The sequence below is a fragment of the Coptis chinensis genome, chromosome 8 (assembly GCF_015680905.1).
Source record: "Coptis chinensis isolate HL-2020 chromosome 8, ASM1568090v1, whole genome shotgun sequence".
NCBI classification, from domain to species: Eukaryota; Viridiplantae; Streptophyta; class Magnoliopsida; order Ranunculales; family Ranunculaceae; genus Coptis; species Coptis chinensis.
Genome location: NC_141463.1, coordinates 15,108,988 through 15,128,260, shown reverse-complemented (window position 1 = coordinate 15,128,260; position 19,273 = coordinate 15,108,988). Strand labels below are relative to the sequence as shown.

Below are 19,273 nucleotides of genomic sequence, written 5' to 3'. Positions count from 1 at the left end.
TTGCGCAAGTAAAAATTTGCTGTTTTGAACTTCAGAAGTATCCCTTTTGTTTAGCTCCTTAATGGTGGAAATACCTCTGTTTTCCTTCAAAAGTACTCTGATTTGCTCAAGTTTACATGGAAATGGAAACTTTAACAGGCATACAAACTCGACCTTTGTACAGAAATTCATGGAAGTAGGAGTAGCATCAATGAATATTTTACTATTTAGGTCACCAGTGGTTCATGCTCGCTTGTCCACGTTACATACCAAACAATACCAAACTTGTTGCCAGTGACGTTTCTACGCCGTCAGGGGCAAATCCATTCAAATGTGTAACAGCATCAACTATCCCTTCAATTTTATTGATTAAATGATTTTTTTTTTTAAGTTGTTACAAACTATCACTATAATCTTGATGAAAAATTAAAAACATAAGCAATTAGCAATAGCAAACAAATTGAAAATCATGTCACTGCACGCAATAGCCACGATAGCTTCAGCTTCAGTTGCACAACATTGTTTCGACTTTCGATCTTCCGCACCTTTAAAAAGACATATCTTTGGCCAGCTGACAGTATATGGGCTTTCATAAGATTACTATAACTAAAACATATACATGCACCCATTAAACTTCTCCCGATCCATGGTTTTCATAACCGGGTTTTTTAACCGGATCAGGTCAGACAAGTCCCAGTTCAAATCACTAATTCAAATAAAACCCGGCCAGTCTTTGTTGAGTAAAAAATACTACATATTTAATTTAGAGGAAAATATATAATTTTTTGGTCGAGTCAACTCGGTAGAGTTGAGTAAAAACCACTGAGTTGAACCGATTTTTTAATCTAATTAGGGTTGAACCACCAAGTTATTGGACGGCTCAAACCAGTGATGAAACCGGTTCTATGCTAAACCAGCTTAACATTAAAAAGTCGACCCAGGGACTCTGAGTCAAATCGGCTGGTTCAAACTTAAACCGGCTGGGTCGTAAACCATGTCCCCATCCATCTCATTAGATGCTCCTTATTCCCATACACTTCACATAATAAACCCAATCTATTCCTAGCTCCAGTGAATATCAGATATATAAAAAAGAAAGACCCTAAACTTACAGTAGTATAGCAAATCTTGAAATATTACTTGAAGAACTGCAACGGTTGCTCTTGTAATCTGAGAATTAAAAAGTGTCATGAATAAAATTTCAAGTTAGTAGATGAGTATGAGTACACATACTGTGAACAACAAAAGCAATGGTAATATCATTGAATATAATCAAATAACCTACAAATTTGCATAATTTCGAGAAATAACTTCTTTTAGAATCAATTTCGAAGCATCTGCTAGAGGTTTCTGCATGTACCGCTAAACCTTAGCTGCAAGGTTACAAAAGCTTAAAAAGCCCACTCAAATGTCATTTTGCGATTCAAATTTCGCATATTTTAACAAAAGTAGTTTAACATGACCTAGTAGAGCAATGAGAGTTGGTAAAACCGTAAAAGGCTCAGACGTCACTTGGAGTGATGTGCAATTTTAAAATATGTCCGGACATCACTCCAAATGGCGTCCCTCTTTAGTTCTAAAAGTGGCCATTTGTAATTTTGAAACTTGGGCGTCACTCCGAGTGACCCTCTTAATTCTAAGAGGGATGCCATTCCAAGTGAAGCCAGAGATTTAAAATCCAAATTTTTTACATTACTCCATTGGGAACTATCAAGTGTAGATATTTATAGTCTGTACATTAGTGTGTAAAATGAGTTGTAAAATCCTAATGACACTTATGTGGAGCCTATGTGGAGGTGCAATTTTACACCCTCCATTGAGAATACCCTAAAACAACAACAATCTTCAGTCAAACAAAGAGAAGAATGAATACAATTGGAAAAAATTAAAAGCATAGTAGCGATAAAGCGGTAGTATAGTAATACAGATAACTACAATAGAAGCGTTGCTCAGCTAAGTCTTGTTGTAATAAAAATGAACAGTAGTATTGACAAAGATCAAGGACACAACCATGTTCGCACATAACATATTCAATTGGCAGGATACAATGATCAAACATCAGCAAACTACTTGCAAAAATTGTTGTTTAAATTACCTAAACAGCATAATTCTCTATCAATTGTTGCCAAAATTACCAAATAATGTAAATTACTGACCCAGTAGGACAACCTAAAAAGGTTAAGATATTCTCTATCATAAAAAAACGGTTCAAAATATCATAAAATTAAAAAATCCCAATTAAAATGAAAATAGAAAACCAGAGTACGTAACATAGCAATACGAAAACCAAGCTACTAAAAATAATTACAAATACACCCAAAGAAAAAAAAACCAACTTAAGAGTTTAGACAACTATTCACATAATCACCTCAAGTAAAAAGAACTCAAAAAGATTTATACACAAATTAACCAGTAATTTATTAATTTTTTTACTGCAAGACCGCCACGCTAAGATGAAGGAGAATGGGTTTGAGAAGACGGAAGATGAGGGAGGAAAAATGTGAAACTTATGGCGGGGGAGGGGAATAAAAAAAAATACAAAATAAAATACAAATTAATAAATATATATTTCCAACCCTCTCATACCATAAGCTTCTCATAGTTCAATCCCTTTTCCGCCGTCTCCTTTAGTAGTTCATTTTTATTGCTTCATCTCAGTAAAATGCAATAGAGTTACTACTACACCAGCTCACTGTTACAGAGAAAAAGATAGATTTTTTTACTTTTTTGGCCATGGTGCTTATTTAAGCAGTTGTAAAATTTGTGTTTTAATGAAAAATCTGTGATTGGGTTGACTACTTGACTCTGAATTCAGTACTAAGATCCAGATCCGGGTTTTCTCGGGTAGTTGGTTGCAAAAAAGTATCCATCACAGGTGAAACTGGACTGGGAAATCAGCGAGGATGTTTAAGGGCCAAAATGAGTTCTCCACCCAGATTCTCATACATGGTATACTTGTGAAGAATTTTTCAAATCTGTAATTCAGCATTTCACTGTAGCAGAATGAGATATCAACAACATCGAATAGTTTTTGGTGCATAGCCAGGAGGATGGAAAAAAAATTTGGATCTTTGGACATTTATGAACTCTCCAAGTTCCCAACAACATGAAATTCCTCATCTCTTATTGGTAGTGCATTTAAGTCCTGAGCAAAGCAGACATCATTATGGTGGCGGTTCTACTAGAAAAGGGGTATGGTGGTACTTTTACCACCTTTTACCAACCAAATGGTTCAAATTCTTCTCCTTGTCTTCTTTGTTCTTTTCAATTATTGGAAGTAGCTTTGACATTGTAGTGCATCAAATTAAATTCTTGAAACATTTTGTTTTAACTTTTATTATAAGGGATTGCAAATTGAAAGAGCTCAACCCAGCCAACTATAAGCACCATGTCTACTAATATTTTGGACTGAGGTCAACTTTTGGTAGCAAGGCAGAGCTGTTTCACAGGGGAGAATTAGTAATATTAATTTGTGAGGAAACTTAAGACAAACCACACTATTATATAGGGGAAAAAATTATTGTCAAACTTAAGAACATATTATTCTTCAACTAAAATTTCAATAAGGTGTGCATATAAGTGAATTAGCAAAAAAAAGTGATGATTGAGAAATTCTACAAAATAAAATTTTGAAGAGATTCATAAAGACCGCCCCAGTGAAAGACAACTCTGTATTCGAATACCAAGCATTAAATTGTAATGATCAATACAAGCACTAGGCAAAGATTTTTTGATTTTCAGTGAGATGGTCTCTATGCAACTCTATAGACAGTTGCTTCTTAAAATTCGTAAGAATGAATTACCTGATGTTTGGAATAGGAAGTGTCTCCAATGGAGGCAAGGATGGCGAGTTTTGGACATGTTGCTCAGAAAGTGATAATGTCAGCTCCATCACTTTGATCTATTTCAGAATTTAAATATAGTAATTGTGACTCATGTCTGTATAAGTTAAATTTGAGAGGGAAAAGAATGTACAAGCATAAATGATGCAACTCACCTGCTTCTTTAGATCGTTATTCTCCTCTTGCAGTGCTTTCTCCTGTCCGGTATTAGGGGACATGAGATCGATAGTATATAGAACAGAAAATTATGAATGGAAGTGTGGAACCAACACTGCATATACTTAGAGAATAGTATACATTTTCGAGAAATCAATTTCCTCTTACAAAGTGTTGCTGGTTCTTCTAGTGAACCTAAATAGATGCAATGTAGAATTTACAGAATTTTAAGTATGACTAAAAGTAGTATCAAACACAAAAGTGATTGATTGACATTGGAAGATCTTTGGCTATAGAAACAGGGCTGCTTGATAGCATATACAATGAATGACAGTGGAAAAAGTTACTTGAATTGTTTTGTAAATACAGCAGAAGAAGATGTTTAAAGATTTTAATATTCTTGGATAATGGTCATGCTCGTAACGGTTATAAAGCAATATGTCGATAATCAATCTTCATACCTACAGCTCAGTTAGTCCATATCTTTTTCATTGACTTTTACAGCTCACTTCAGTTCAACATTTTATGACAGAAAAGAATGTTAGAAAGGGTCTACCTTACGCTGATGATCTGTGATGGATGCAAACATGAGTTTGTTCTGCAGAAGAAAATTTTCGTCGTGAGCAATTAAGTTAAAAAAATAACTTCTCTTTCATTTGATACAATAACATATGTAGGCCACATTTCAAACAAGTTTAGATCAAGTAATAAAGAGGGAGGAATGAATTGAAAGCTATAAATTCTAGAAAGCATATTCGAGACAAATCAAATGTGTAAAGTAGCCCCTTCCTGCAAAAGAACATAACAAAGATAAACTACCTTTCTTGACCTTATTTTCCTCAGAGCATTATCAAGCCGTTGCTCTAATTGTTGAAGCTCTTTAAAACTCAAGGTAGCAATCTCTTCTCCCATGAAATACCTGCAAATAGAGAATTGTGTCAGAATCAGTTATTCCAGATTATTATATAACACGCACATACCTTTGGCTTTTCTGTAAAGTCTCAAGCCTAGACTTGAGTTTGTTGTACTCAAAAGAAAAGGCTTCCCTGCGGAGTAAAAGAGTTCATAGAATTAATGATAGAATAATGTGGATCCTTTTAGAGCCAACTGTTTTCCCAAACAAAATCTATCCAAAATACAAACAAATATAGGAGGGGGAAAGAAAACGAAGATCTTGTCCCAAGAACAGCTTGTTTGCCAAAAGTTACAGTAAGTTTTGGTCGATCATATCATTCATTTCAACAGCTTCCAGAGACCCCATGAGACTCACAAATGGATAAACATGTGTACACGTACACTGTGCAATTCTGACTATGATTTTACGACAATGTACACGAGAATAGTTCAATAGTACGAGAATACCTGCGATTCCAGATCAGTCGCAACAAGGTCCTTAGAGGTATGAGAATACCGTTGATAGCGTTCAAGGATGTTTTCCATGCTGTTGCAAGACCAAACAGACGTTGAAATTCATCAGTATAATCAGTGAAAACATAGATGAAAGAAAAAACTTAAACACACAGAGAAACAAAATTAAAACAAAAGAAAGCAAGAACAACACCGACCATTTTTTTTTTTTTTGTTATATTTCATAATCATTCGCACCCGATTCTATCCGAGGATTTTGGCACGTGCGAAAAGCTTCAGTTTTGAGAAAAAACATGGAAAGCCGGGGTGCGAATCCAGTGGAACGCGGGGTGTTAATCCATACAGTGATACGGCAAGTGGTTAATGTGACAACTTTTTCCAGGAATCTCTGAACCGAACATACTGTACTTTGAAGTTGAATACCCAAAATTACTAAGGAGAATCATTGTCAGAGAATCTATGAGTCAATTTAAATAAATAAAAATATATATCAAATTTAGTAATTATGACTAGGGACATGTGCCTTAAGATTATAAATCCTCTAGTAAAATATTGAAATCACAAAATATATATATATATATATATAATGGGCAATTTGGCTACATCGACATACGAAATGTCAAATCTAAAAGCAGGTTTCCACATTGTTCTAAGGGCTGATTTTTTGATAAATATTATCTTCCTACCATGAATAGTATCTCCACAAAAAATCAGCTCAATCGGATGTGTCTAAATTGTCAAAAAAATGTCAAAATAGTGTTAAAATTATGGACCGTCATTAAATTTATAATTTGAACTCAAATGTTTTGAGGTAATCAAGGTTATCTATATGTTCAAAAGAATATAAATTTTTATTTAGAGATGATATCTATGTTGTGGAGAAAAAATTCCCATAAAATCAAAAGAGTTCATTATGTAGGTAGGTAGAATTGCATATGTCATTTCTGTATGTCAATGTTCAAACCCAACCTAACTTTATAACATATACTCTCCTGCGAACTAACACAAAATACACAAGTACAGTTCTTGCATGTTAAGCACTCAATTTTTTTTTTCCTAAACAACGACTGTAAAGAAATTCAATGTCCTAATCAACTAAATACATTTAAAAATTAAGAAGTAAGAGTGAATTTTGTTTCAACCAAGATCAATGTTTTTTAGACAAAATAAATATTATATAGTCAATGATGTTATCTTAGATAAGGACAAAATATGATAGATTTACGGACTATGGTTTCTCCCTTTACATAGTTCAAAATATTTGGCATCCTTATTTGTGTAATTATAACTCGTCATTACTTCCCTAACGATCTATGACTACATAGAATTAGTTTGATAATAACATTTTACATGAAAATAATGTTGTGTTTTAGCTTGTAGCTCAGCGGTTGTGCATCTTTCCATTATAGGCGAGGTTGCGGTATCAAAACTCACTAATCTTGCCATAGACTACTTTCTCGTGTAATTATTTAAGCCTTCAAGATTGGAGCCAATAGCCATTATACAAGTTGGTGACTACTTAGGTAGACCAAACCCAAACCAAATTTCCCTAAAGCTAGGTTGGTTCGCTCGTTTGTCATGGAGGAGGTAATTAGATTAAATAGGTGGGCTAACATTTTCCATGGTTAATTATTATCGCCTAGTTGTTTGATATGTAGGTAGTGTCCTTTATATATAAAGAATGTTTAACTTGTGATTCGACTCAAACCCTAATCTCATGGCACAAAAATGACAAATCTTAAATTCTAAAGCATCCAACTCAAAATCAATTGGTGATGGGTGGAGAGGCCCAGAAACTTTCATACTATACTATAAGGCTTTAAATCATCCCATATATGACTATACTAAACATCTCAATATGCCACCTTACATATGGCGTTACTTGAGCCTAACACATGGTCAACATTTTTGGATGAGGTGGAGTACATGGTCCTTTTGGGCCAAACACATTAGTATGCTCTGATGCCATATTCAATTTTAAAGCATCGAACTCAAAACCAACCAAATGGTGATGAGTGAAGAGGCTCTAAACCTTTTACACTATAATCCAAGGCTCTAAACAACTTATATGTGACTATACTAAATATCTCAACAAAAATAGATAAAAAAAATTCATGCACAAAGACAAATTTTCATAAAGAAGATTTTGCCTTTGATACCGTAAAACACTAATCCCTTGAGCATTTGTTTCCTAGGATACTTGTACGTAATGATACATACCATCCTACCATACCCATATTGTCCTTACTTAGTCACTGTAGGCCTCTTGCATTGTGGGGTTTTATCTAGACAAAATTTTCCAGAAAGTCACCCATCTCTGTAATCTACTTACTTGGATGGTAAGAAACTCAATAAGCAAAATAGAAATAAAATAATAGTCTTAAATAAAAATCTTGTTTCTTACCTTATTCTAATATATATTACTAGACAATGTAAAATCAACCAAAAGTTTTTTCAATTTTTAAATTGGGCTGTGTTTTATATCAAATCAAACAATATAATTCAATCTTTCAAAATGAAATTGTGTTTTCCCACCAAATCAACAAAATTAATTTGATTTCGTGAAAAGTAAGTTCAAAATAGAAAAATAAAAAGGAAGAGGATACAAGAAAGAGAAAATATTGCAGCCGAGAATAAGATACAATTGTGGCACCAAGAAATACATAATGGGCGCATAGTAGAGGTGGTGTTGTTGGTAGCAAGATGGTGGGTGCATGATAATAGTGGTGATTATGAAATAGGAAAGAAACTTACTTGCTTTGAAAATTACTTCAGGCATTTCAGTATTGTCTTTTTCTTTTCTTTTTTATATTTATTAAATGTCTACTGGGACCATTTTCTTACTTTTTATATTGAGTCATTTACTCAGGAAACCCTGATGTTTCCATTTATAACGAATCCTCCCACGAAGTTCAACTTTCTTAAAATCCTCCTGCTCACACCTACTTTTTACTACCCAAAACAGCCATTCCAAAATTCACATATCTTTGATTTATTCACATAATTTTTTTTTTTCTCTAAGCAGTGTGTAGAAACCAATCCCTTACAACCTACTTTTGACAATTGATTTTAATACCCTAAACTGAAATACACTTATCCCGTGGGGATAGGTTACGTTAGGTTCCTAGAAAGACGCCTATCATTTGGGGTGGGTAATGGTTGCGCAAGGTATATATTTTACCACCTAGAAACTTTTTGAGATCCACTAAATCCTAATGTCGATGCCATTTTCAAATTGTTTGGTTGTAGATTCCTTGAGAACTCTACAATTAAGCGTGCTTCGGCGGGAGTAATCCAATAATGGATGACCTCCTAGAAAGTTGTTGTCTGGAGTCAAAACCCCACACCTGTCAGATAGCCCCAGTGACTAAATAGGGACAGTATTGAAGTGTACTATGTGGCGCTTCGTTACAGAATGATATTAGCTTACCCCTGGGTAGAGGTTGCATCATGTACCTACAAAAGTGACTAGCCCGTGGGAAGAAGGTTGTGCCAAGTATACATTCTACCATCTGGAAGTTGCTAAAAATCCTAACATTGAGGCCTTTTCCGAATCGTTTAGCAGGTTTCATAGGAATTTTGCATTTTAAGCGTGCTTCGAAAGGAGTAATCCAATATGGATGACCTCCTGGAAGTACCTATCTAAAGTCAAAATCCCACACTATCGAATGTCTGCAGTGACTAAGTGGAGACAATATCGACGCGTAATATGCAGCGAATCGTTACATTACTATAACTCATGTATTTTACCAATAAAAAAAAATGGCCGCCACTTTGAAAAAAAATATAACAAATAGAAAGAATCATAATCAACTAACTATTTAAATCGATTATTTTAACGATTTGAAAACATAGTTATCTACTATGAGTTGTAAAAAACAGCGGAAAATTACCTATGGGTTGTAACTTTCGAATGTCTATGACCAAAAACCAGGTGGTCTAACTTTTAGGACCAATCAAATGGTAATCTACAATTTTTGTTACCAAAAACCAACTAGAGTACGTAACTAGGGGAAGCTAGGTAAGACTAACTCGAGGAGGCGTAAATTCACTATGTTTTCCATAAATATCCTTCTCCAAGTTTTTTTCCCAATCTTTCTTTTATTTTATTTTGGTAACAACAAACAACCTTACCCTTTACATGTATGTAGAAACTAGAAACAATGTAGTAGGTACGTGTAGATTTGAAGAACTGAATTAAAATATATGGAAAGTTAGCTGGAGAGAGCACTTTTATTCTAATCTCTTATTTCAAATGAAGTGGCTTAATGGTGGCAAAGACAGAGAATAGAAGGGAGAGAATCATGCACCGTTATAAAATTTGAGAAAAAAAATGTATTAAAACACTTTATTAGCGTTAATATAACTGGGCTTAGCTCCTTGGTTAGTCTAATTTTTGGTAATGAAAATTGTAGATTACCATTTAACTGGTTCTAAAAGTTAGACCACCTGGTTTTTGGTCATAGAATTTCAAAATTTTAGCTCATAGGTAATTTTCTGGAAAAAACAATTTCATTCTATGTCCTTAGCCGATTAGAGATATGAATTGAGAAATGAAATAGAAAATCTAAGGGGGTATTTTTCTTATTTTGAAAGAAAAACAATCGTATAGTAATGTTTGATGAAAGGGCAAAATTACTCTTTTATTTTATTTTTCGTTATTGCATAAAACTCCCCGAGGCTCTTGCTCTTCAATAGTAAGATACTAAAAGATCCACGGGCCTCCAACTCATCTCCTGTTCATAGTTGGCAATCCGTGTTACGGCAAAAATTCGGTAAGAGAATGCATTCGTGCATAATTCAAGGTTATGCACAAACATTCATTAAACATGCGGCATGAAAAAATCGATAAATTTGATGCGGAAAGTATTCGTGTATAATTTGAGATCCTGCACAAACAGTCGTATATAATTTGAGACCATACTGCCCATGCACACACTAAAACCTATATTCTATTTATAATAAAACATGATTTATTGCTTTAATAATTCGAATTTACTATCCTTATTAAACGTAAACTATTGGCTGGTCATAGAAAACGTGAATTATTCGATCTGTTTTTTAAAACTATGATCTTTATTTCTTATTTGTTTGGCATCTAAAATGGTCAATACATGAATTAAACAAGAAATATTAGGAATATTACTAGCTATGCTCCTGTTACACTAAATACATATCCTCAAACATGCTCCATGCATATACGCTATTGACTTTTATCTTGGACAAATTTGTACGTATATAATCATGAATGAAACAATAGCATATAATATTTTTCTTCAAATAGTTCTAAAAATCAACTAACATACTCTTCCTTTCGGTATTAATCCCTTAAAGATCATGCATACTATCTCATTTTACACTTAATTACGACATATTTAAGTGAATAAGCAAGAAATTTCTATATAGGGAATTCACTCGAGTTAGAAAATGCACAAATTTATTTATGGACCAAAATCTTTTAATATAAGCATTTTATTAATCTGAAGAAGACTTGCGTAAACTTTTTTAAGTTTTTGTACTCAAACACAAAAAGAGATCCTACTAAATAAAAAAAGTGATCAACACTTCAAAAAAAAAAACAGGGTATTTCTACATTCTAAGTTAAGTTAGTTCTATAATCATATATTAGGATTTAGCTCTATCATTAGTTGACTAAAATACCCCTCACACAGCAACTCGTGCATTTCACTAAACAATATTAAGATAAATATTTGCGCAATGCTATCGACTTTTATCTTGGACTAATTTGTATGCATATAATCATGAATGAAACAACATAATATATAATTATGAATGAAATAAAAATTGTCAAATGAGTTGAATTTTTATAGAGATGTTCTTTATGGTTAGTAGATCATATGCACAAAAGATTATATTTTAAATTATTTTGTAGGGTGAAATTGTGGGTGTTTTAGATTTGATACTTATTTAAGGTCATTTTAGGAGCCGAGCTGTATTCTGAAAATCTACTAACAGACTATTTCTTTTGGTATAAATTCCTTAAAAACCATGCATACTATCTGATTTTACACTCATTAGACATATTTAAGCGAATAAGCAAGAAATCTCAATCTAGGGATTTCACCAAAATGCACAATTTTTTTGAAAAACCAAAATCATTTAATATAAGCATTTTATTTACTCATTTTTAAGCTTTATGTCCTCAAACACAAAAAGATGTCCTACTCAATCAAAAAAAGTGAGCTACACTTCAGAGGGGGGGATGTTCTAAGTTCTAAGTTAAGTTCTCCAATCGTCTATTAGGTTGTAGCTCTACCATTAGTCGACTGTAGTTGACTCATTTCTTCTTTCTTAAAAGCCAAAATGCCCCTCACACAACAACTCATGTGTTTCACTGAACAATATTAAGATAAACATTTGCGCAGACCACATGTCACTTATTTAGTGGTCCTTAAAATAACATGACACCCTAGCTACAAATAGCTATAACGAGACATCTAATTATAAAGGCATGCTTATGGTGCATATTGGGTTTCTAACTTTCTGGAGAGAAGCAACTTTTTGGAGAAAGCTATAGAAGATTCGAGGAGCTTAAAATTAATTAGGCTACTGTTATACAAGGTAACACAATGTAAGAGCTAAGTTGCATGTATTTGGATGTTTTATGGTGGATGAGAGGACCGGCCTCCCTCTTTTAATTAGTAGTAACAATATGTCCATCCTTGATTGATCTTAATAAAATTCTTTATCAATAAAAAAAATACATGCAGGTTTGGCAATAATCTGCTTCATCACAAATAAGGGTAGCAAATTGGGAATCACAGGAGAGTAGAAGACTGTGGGAGATGAGACTGAACTAAGAACGACCTCTATGCCCAAGATCAATTTTCATCAGGATCAAGACTCCATGTAATTCCGTTTTGTGGAAGAAACTAGTTTTTATATGAATATGGGGAGAGTAGAGTTGTGTGCTTGAATCACACAAGAGATTTAATGTTTAATTTAGAACTTCTATCTGATTATGTTTCTATTGATTTCAATGATAAACATGGACACTGTCAAATGGGCTAATTAGATGAATTTATCTAACTTGGGATTGACCAAAGTATTGGGCTTGATCCACGGGCTTGATGAAACACAAATGGATACACAACAGAACTCATCAAACTCAACTTTTTTTTTTAAAGCTCACTTTTCTTTTTCTTTTTTTTGGGCTGATTTCTTCTTTTGATCAAAGATGTTATGTTGATTTTTCTTATATATTTACTACTTGAGAGTGCTAACATGCTATATTATGCATTCAAAGGCTCACCTCTAGCCTCACGAGTAATGCCTCCTAGGCTCGTGCCCAGGGTGCCTACAGTCGCTTAGGCCTAAGCTCATCTCCTAGTTGGGGGAAGTAGCTATGCTAATTTGGGGCTTGAGCTTGGTCTGTTGGTTAGTCTGAGTTTTAATAAAGATTCAGATATCTCCATATCTGCTTTTAGGAGTTTTGAATCTAATTGTTCTCAAATTAGATGAAAAATACACTAAGTTATATACTTCACAATAAGTGCTACTATGGATTCTTCGAGCTAGAACTATGTAGTGCTTGAGTTAATGATTTTAGTTTTAATTATAAAATGTAATAATAATAGAAAATAGAGATCTAATTCTGTCTTCTCGAGTTAATTTTTGCTACTGGCCGGTTGTGTGAAAAAACACATTAGAGCAAATCCAATGGAGAGCAGTTAAATTGGGCTGCTAAAAGGTGCAACATAGGCCTTTTAGCTTGCCCAGCCAAATTTGGCACCCCAAATAAAAACCAATCTAATCGCGTTTTCTGTTTTGAAGTCCTAAATTATACGGACGGCATAGTTTCTGCCGTCCGTCCATTATTTTGTAATTTGGGTTGAATTTTTTTTTTTGACCGGGACGGCATAGTTTACGTCCGGTCGAATTTAACACACCTGGATGGGTCGTAAAACTATGTTGTCCTTAATCTCCCGAACTTATTATAGCAAATCAAACTTTAAAGTCTTAATTTTAGCTGAATTTTTTACTCTTTTCAAATTTAAGACCCTTTTAACAGTCCCATCGGAATGATATTTTTGTGGTTAGGGTGTTATATTTGTCTTTAGCAGCCCATATAGCTTCCCATTGGACTTGCTCTTAAAGGTAAAACAATTGTAGGACTCGAGGAAGTTTTGAGATCTATAATGGCCACAAAAACCAGCGAAACTTACCTTTAAGCTCTTTCAGTATTTCAGTATTTCAGTATTTCAGGCTTTGGCCCATCCTTCCTAATCATGCACGTGAAGGGCATTTGGCCTTTAAGAAAAAAAAAATTAAACAAGTCAACAGAGTCAAGTCACAATCAAGGGGATAAAGCCTAAAAAACAATTAGAGGAGAACCAGACCCTTCAGAAAAGTTTAGATCCAACTTAAGTCGGAAAATCTCAAAATTCGCACTGTACTGTGCATTTGGTTGAAGTACTCTTGGGTTGACATCTATCTAGAGTCTAGACTGGCCTTCCAAGTTGAGATACTAGAGATTTTTAGAGGTACAGTCCGAAACTAAGGTTAAACATGTTAGAATGGACCTATACATGAGAATATGGGATGCATGGATGATGCTCGAGAAAGCAGTTCAACAAAATTATGAAAACTATTGTATAATAAACAAGAAGAGAGGTGGAAAAAATTGAGATTTCTTTTAATTAACTTAATTGTAACATTTATACAGAAACTTCAGGGGCTCCAACCCTTACACTAGCAAAAAGCACGAGAAAAGATTCTAATTAAGGACGTGTACAGTACCATGACGCTTAGGAAGTACTCTAGCTGGCATCACCTTCGCACTTGGTTGCAGCCACACCAAGAATGGAGATCAAAATACATTCTAACAACACAGGTCGGGGAGTCAATATATCCACCCCGCGCACAAGATTCCACAAGCAGGTCGGGGAGTCACTATATATCACACCCCGCGCACAAGCTTCTACAAACTGTGGGAACATCCCACTCCAAAATCTAAAGGAGAAGGTAGAGTACCTGGGCCACCCTCAAAGAGTTGCTAAAACATTGAAAGAACAAGGAGGAAGACAATGAAGTAACAGTATATATATTTATCAAGAAATTGGGTTAGGGAGTCTCTTTTAGAAAAGCTTACACTTAAAAGATTAAAAGATTGAAAAATATTATTTTGTAGATTTACTACTATTTATTTTTTTTATATAGTGAAAACTACTTGTACATGGGAAAAAAACAAGATTCAAAGAAGGACAATTTAGTTATTGAGATTTATAACCATTTTATTATCTTTTTTATCTTTATATAACTACCAAATTAAATATTTTCACTAAAAACAATATAATTCAATTATAACCACCTGTTTTGTATTTTTAAATACATATGCACAAATATAAACCACCAACGTAGTAAACTTATTTTAAAATACTAATGCATTTTAAAATGTATATGCATAATCAATGGCGGAGCTAGGGGGTCCTAGAGTACACCCTGGCGTACCCTCAACATTCTATACAAAAAAATATAAATAGTTATTATCACTACTTAAGACTTAATACAAACACACATACACACACACACACAACAATTTGTCATTGATCACTCTAGATTTTCCCACTAAGCCACTAGCCTACTCGGGTGTTTTTTTTCAAACAATTAACATCCTTACATGGTTTTATTTTCAGTTTTCTTTCATCTTAGTCAAGATTTCCTGACATGAATTATATTATTACTGAAGAAGTCATTACAACACGTAGTAACTAATATAGCCACAATCTATTAGTATATATACTATATTTGTGAAAACGGTTTCAGGTTTTGAAGTCTGTTTTAATGAGAATCAATTTTATTTGGATATGTTGGTCGTGGCGTTTCATATGTAAAATTTTTTAATCCATATGCATGATTATTATTCTCAGGTGATCTAAAGTTTGGTGTATATAACCTTAGCTTGTATTAATCCAAGCTTACTTGCTGTCAGCTTATTTTTTCCAGTTGGATACTTAGATTCCTCCAAAGTACTTATTATACAACTTAAACACTGAAGTTGTTTTCATTTAAAGTGAAACGGAACTGAATTTCATTATTGTTGCTTGTGTAGGCAAGTGAAGCATATTAGATATTACATGCAATGATCAGAAACTTAACTTTTGAGATTAGGATTTCGTGCATCCGTGTATAACAAATTAAGTTTATTTGGTCTTGAAAAGTAATAATATCATTTTTTTAAAGGGCTGATAATATTGATCATATTAGAATTCCCATTTTTTGTTTCTTATTAGTCATATATATATGGTTCTCTAGGTGTGATTGTGTTGGACATGGGATGTAAATGGGGCGGGTCGGGGTTGGCTCACCCTCACTCAATTTTCTGGCTCCGCCACTATTTTAAAGTACATACACAAAATGTATTTTATTATTTAGTAATTTCGACCAACTACTATGAAATGCAATGAGTTGGTTTAGGGTTTAGTGTCTAGAGGTTTAGGATTTAAGTTTAGGGTCTAGTTTATAGGAGTTTAGGATTCGGTGTCTTGAAGTTTAGGATTTACGCACTTCAGGCTTAGTGTCTAGAGGTTTTTAGGGTTCATACTTAGGGTCTAGTCTATTGGGGTTTAAATTTTATTCTTAGAGTCTAGTTTATATGGATTTAGGATTTAGTGTGTAGAGGTTTAGGGTTTAGACTTAGGGTCTAGTGTCGACAAGTTTAATTTGTGATACACTATATATATTTTAAAATGCAAAGCAGGTGGTTGGTTATAACTGAATTCTAATACTTTAAAATACATTGTAAAACATTGAGATCAAAATAACTTAGTAAATTTTAAAACGTTGAGTTAAATTACAATACTAAATGTTTACTTTCAAACAATGTTCATTATTCCGAACGGAATATCGGAATTCTGCCCAATATTTCGGTTTTCCAAAAAACCAGAAAAAACAGTATAGAATCTAAATATTGATAATTTTGAAATTTGTCGGAATTCCGAATATAACATGGATCGAAATATTATAAATTTCGATTTTTAGATTTGTCGAAATTCTGATAATTTCAAAATCCTGAACTATGCTTTCAAATACATTTTAAAATTTATGAAATTTAAATGCATTTTAAAATTTATGAAATTTTATAAATTATGGGAGAGGAAATATAGTTATTCAATGGGTGCAAATAATTAAAAGAACGTATTTTTGTCAATAACTATTGAAAATGGGTTAATATGTGTCAAATTATTATGGTTTTAGTGTAGAAACTAAAAATATTATGCCTATAGTTTTAAAGTTCAAACAATTCTTAATCAATTCTTTTAAACTAATAATTTTCTACTATATCTATGTTGATGTTGCAAACAGAACAACACGGTGCATTACATTTATGGTCAAATATATATATATATAAAACGATAGTAGCATAGGCCAACCCAGCTATGAGATAAAATGTACTGACAAAGCCCTAGTGGATAAGATATGACAATGGTCAAAATAAAAATAAATATGGTAGCAATTTCACATTAAAAAGAAATAATTAATTAATTAAAATAAATGAAATTTAAAAAACATATTATAACTATTATTATTACTAATAGTAACTAATTTATTTATTTATTAAGTATAATATTGTCACTATATTACATAGTACATACAATATTAACGTGGTCATTATTTGTGTTGAATAGAAAACAATTAAACCTTAACGTACGCACGGTTTACTATGCATATCACCGAATCTAGTCGACTTAATCCCCGATAGTGAAAGGACCGCACCTTAAAACACGCGCTGTACCCCCACACTTACTATCACCCTTACCTTCATCATTAATAGTACGGAACAACCGATTCCCAAAAATGGAAAAAACGTATTTTTACCCAAAACAGAAGTAAACCAGAAAACATCAGAGAATTCAACAAATTTTGTCATTTGAATCATTGTACTCAAATTGGAAACAAATATTTACAACTACTGAAAACCAAAAGTCGGACATAATTAGTACCTGTCATTAGTGCTATACTCAACCAATTTCCCTTTGATTGAGAAAACAATCAGCGCGACATCAGCGTCACAAAGAACAGAAATTTCATGAGCTTTCTTCAACAGCCCTGACCTTCTTTTCGAGAACGTAACTTGTTGATTGATTTTGTTTTCAATCCTTTTCAGCTGAACTCTACCTCTCCCCATTATTTCTTGAAGGGATAAAACTAAAATTATCTTGCAAGCAAAACTATAAAAGAAGACTTGACAAAAGTGGAAGTAGAACAAGGAAATGAAGATTTTCTAAATGAGGGTATGAGAAAGCATATAAAGATAGATTCCAAAGTTTTGGCTATTCCTTAAGTTTTCTATTTCTGGTTAGCCTTTTTCTCTCTCTATGTTTGTCTAGTTTTGATTGGGTACACAGGAGTACATTTTAAACCAATGAAAGAGTGAAACGTGGAAGAGTTGTCCGAAGCATTGTGAGCAACTATTGGGCTTATACTTTCTCAGTGTTAATAAAATAAATATCTTCATATTTTGCATGGGTGATCTTGGACTAGGGGTGGAAATTTGGCCCTAGCAACTAAAATTGGGCTTATATTTAAAACATAGGCCGACTCAGTGTTAATAAAATTCCTTTGATCATCAAGTCAAAGTCCATAACTTATTAAATAAATTATATTTTTATTCACATCCAAGCCAAAGTCTAAAACTCTTCATATAATCTCAAACCTTTCTCCATCAATTGCTCAAAAGCCAATATTTTCATTTCCATATACAAAGCTTGAATCACTTTTAAATTAGAAGAAAGATTATTATATTTGTTTGAATCTATTATAGAAATAATTTATGATATTAAAATAGTTTAACAACTTCCATGACCCTTAACCAAAACTATTATGTTTCTTCTATATCTATTACTTCTTTCTTTAAAATGATAATATAATTATTTGTCTATGTATTTCAATGTTAAATGTAATTTCAAATGAGGTTTGAGTACAAGGAAGAACAAATTCAACTCTCGATCTTGAGTTCATTATTGTGGATCGCATTTTAAATTTTTGGACTTATACAGATTATTACTAGATTGGTTGGACTTTGAGTTTGTAGATTATCAGACATTTTGTAATATAAATGAGTTTTAAAACGGGATGTAGTAAAAAAAGAAAATATATAGGCGATTATAAAAGCCCTTAAAGAGGGCTAGACAAACTTTTAGAGACTTGTGACCGGTAGGCCCCTACTATGTCGACTTTTAGGGCGGCCGAACCGGCCCTAATATCCTGAGGGCTTTAAATGTTTAATTGCCCACCCCTATCTTGGACCCACCCATAAAAACACTCTCATACTTCCATAACTAACTAAATTTTTTGTCATACCCCAATAATTGTCTCAATCAGTGGCGGAGCCAGAAATTTATTTTAAGGTGAGCCGATTATGACTACAAGCTTTCAGCGCAAACTCAATTAGCACATACTATTAGAATATGTTATATATGTAAAGTCTTACGTTTCTATAAGTGTGGACATCCATATATAGTAGTTTCCATTAGCATATTTTAGGTTACTTTACACTCAAGGTAAGTTAGTATAAATATAACTCTGGGTAGAGAACAATAACTCACTCTGAACTTTAACTCTAATCAATCAATCAATCTTTATATATTAATGTCACAACTCTCCTAGCATCACCACTAATATGAAATTTAACATGGTATCAGAATGTTAGGTTCAAATCAAAGTTTAGTGGTATGCTATGAGAGGAATCTCTCAAAATCAATTTATTTTCAATTTTCAGTGTTTAATTCAAGTCAAGTTTCAATCTTTCTATTGATGAATTTACTGTTCATTAGCACTATTCACCAATACTATTCATCGCTCATGTTCACGGTACCGTTCATAACTACTATTCATCGTTAATGTACACAGATACTGTTCATAGTACTGTTCATCGTCATGTTCAAGGCATTGTTCAAGATTCCACA

General features: G+C 33.2%; 1 protein-coding gene and 1 long non-coding RNA gene across 3 annotated transcripts; both read right to left on the bottom strand.

Annotated features, from left to right (window-relative positions):
- Window positions 1–315: 315 nt before the first annotated feature.
- On the bottom strand, window positions 316–17,693 carry LOC147480153 (floral homeotic protein APETALA 1 C-like). Of its 2 annotated transcripts, none has more exons than XM_086575547.1 (9): window positions 17,309–17,693; window positions 5,340–5,418; window positions 4,958–5,023; window positions 4,797–4,896; window positions 4,534–4,575; window positions 3,977–4,018; window positions 3,783–3,880; window positions 1,092–1,149; window positions 316–550 (listed from the first exon to the last, which is right to left on the bottom strand). In XM_086575547.1, the coding sequence occupies exons 1-8, from the start codon at window positions 17,313–17,315 to the stop codon at window positions 1,116–1,118; spliced, it is 468 nt and encodes a 155-aa protein (XP_086431673.1). In that variant the 5' UTR covers window positions 17,316–17,693; the 3' UTR covers window positions 316–550; window positions 1,092–1,115. The 2 variants fall into 2 exon arrangements, with proteins under 2 accessions (XP_086431673.1, XP_086431672.1); XM_086575546.1 differs by lacking the exon at window positions 17,309–17,693 and adding an exon at window positions 5,543–7,476.
- LOC147480154 (uncharacterized) lies at window positions 9,964–14,244 on the bottom strand. Its single transcript, XR_015203558.1, has 3 exons — window positions 14,106–14,244; window positions 13,532–13,616; window positions 9,964–10,081 (listed from the first exon to the last, which is right to left on the bottom strand). It is a non-coding gene; the product is annotated as an uncharacterized LOC147480154 (long non-coding RNA).
- Window positions 17,694–19,273: the final 1,580 nt, after the last annotated feature.

What these genes read in the sequence shown, in the direction of transcription:
- LOC147480153 (XM_086575546.1), bottom strand. Translation starts at nt 5,576, where the DNA reads ATGATTATGAAATATAACAAAAAAAAAAAAAATG. An exon ending in TAACAAAAAAAAAAAAAATG is followed by an intron (nt 5,419 to 5,542) that starts GTCGGTGTTGTT and finishes GTCTTGCAACAG; the next exon opens with CATGGAAAACATCCTTGAAC. An exon ending in ATAACGATCTAAAGAAGCAG is followed by an intron (nt 3,881 to 3,976) that starts GTGAGTTGCATC and finishes ATTCTGAAATAG; the next exon opens with ATCAAAGTGATGGAGCTGAC.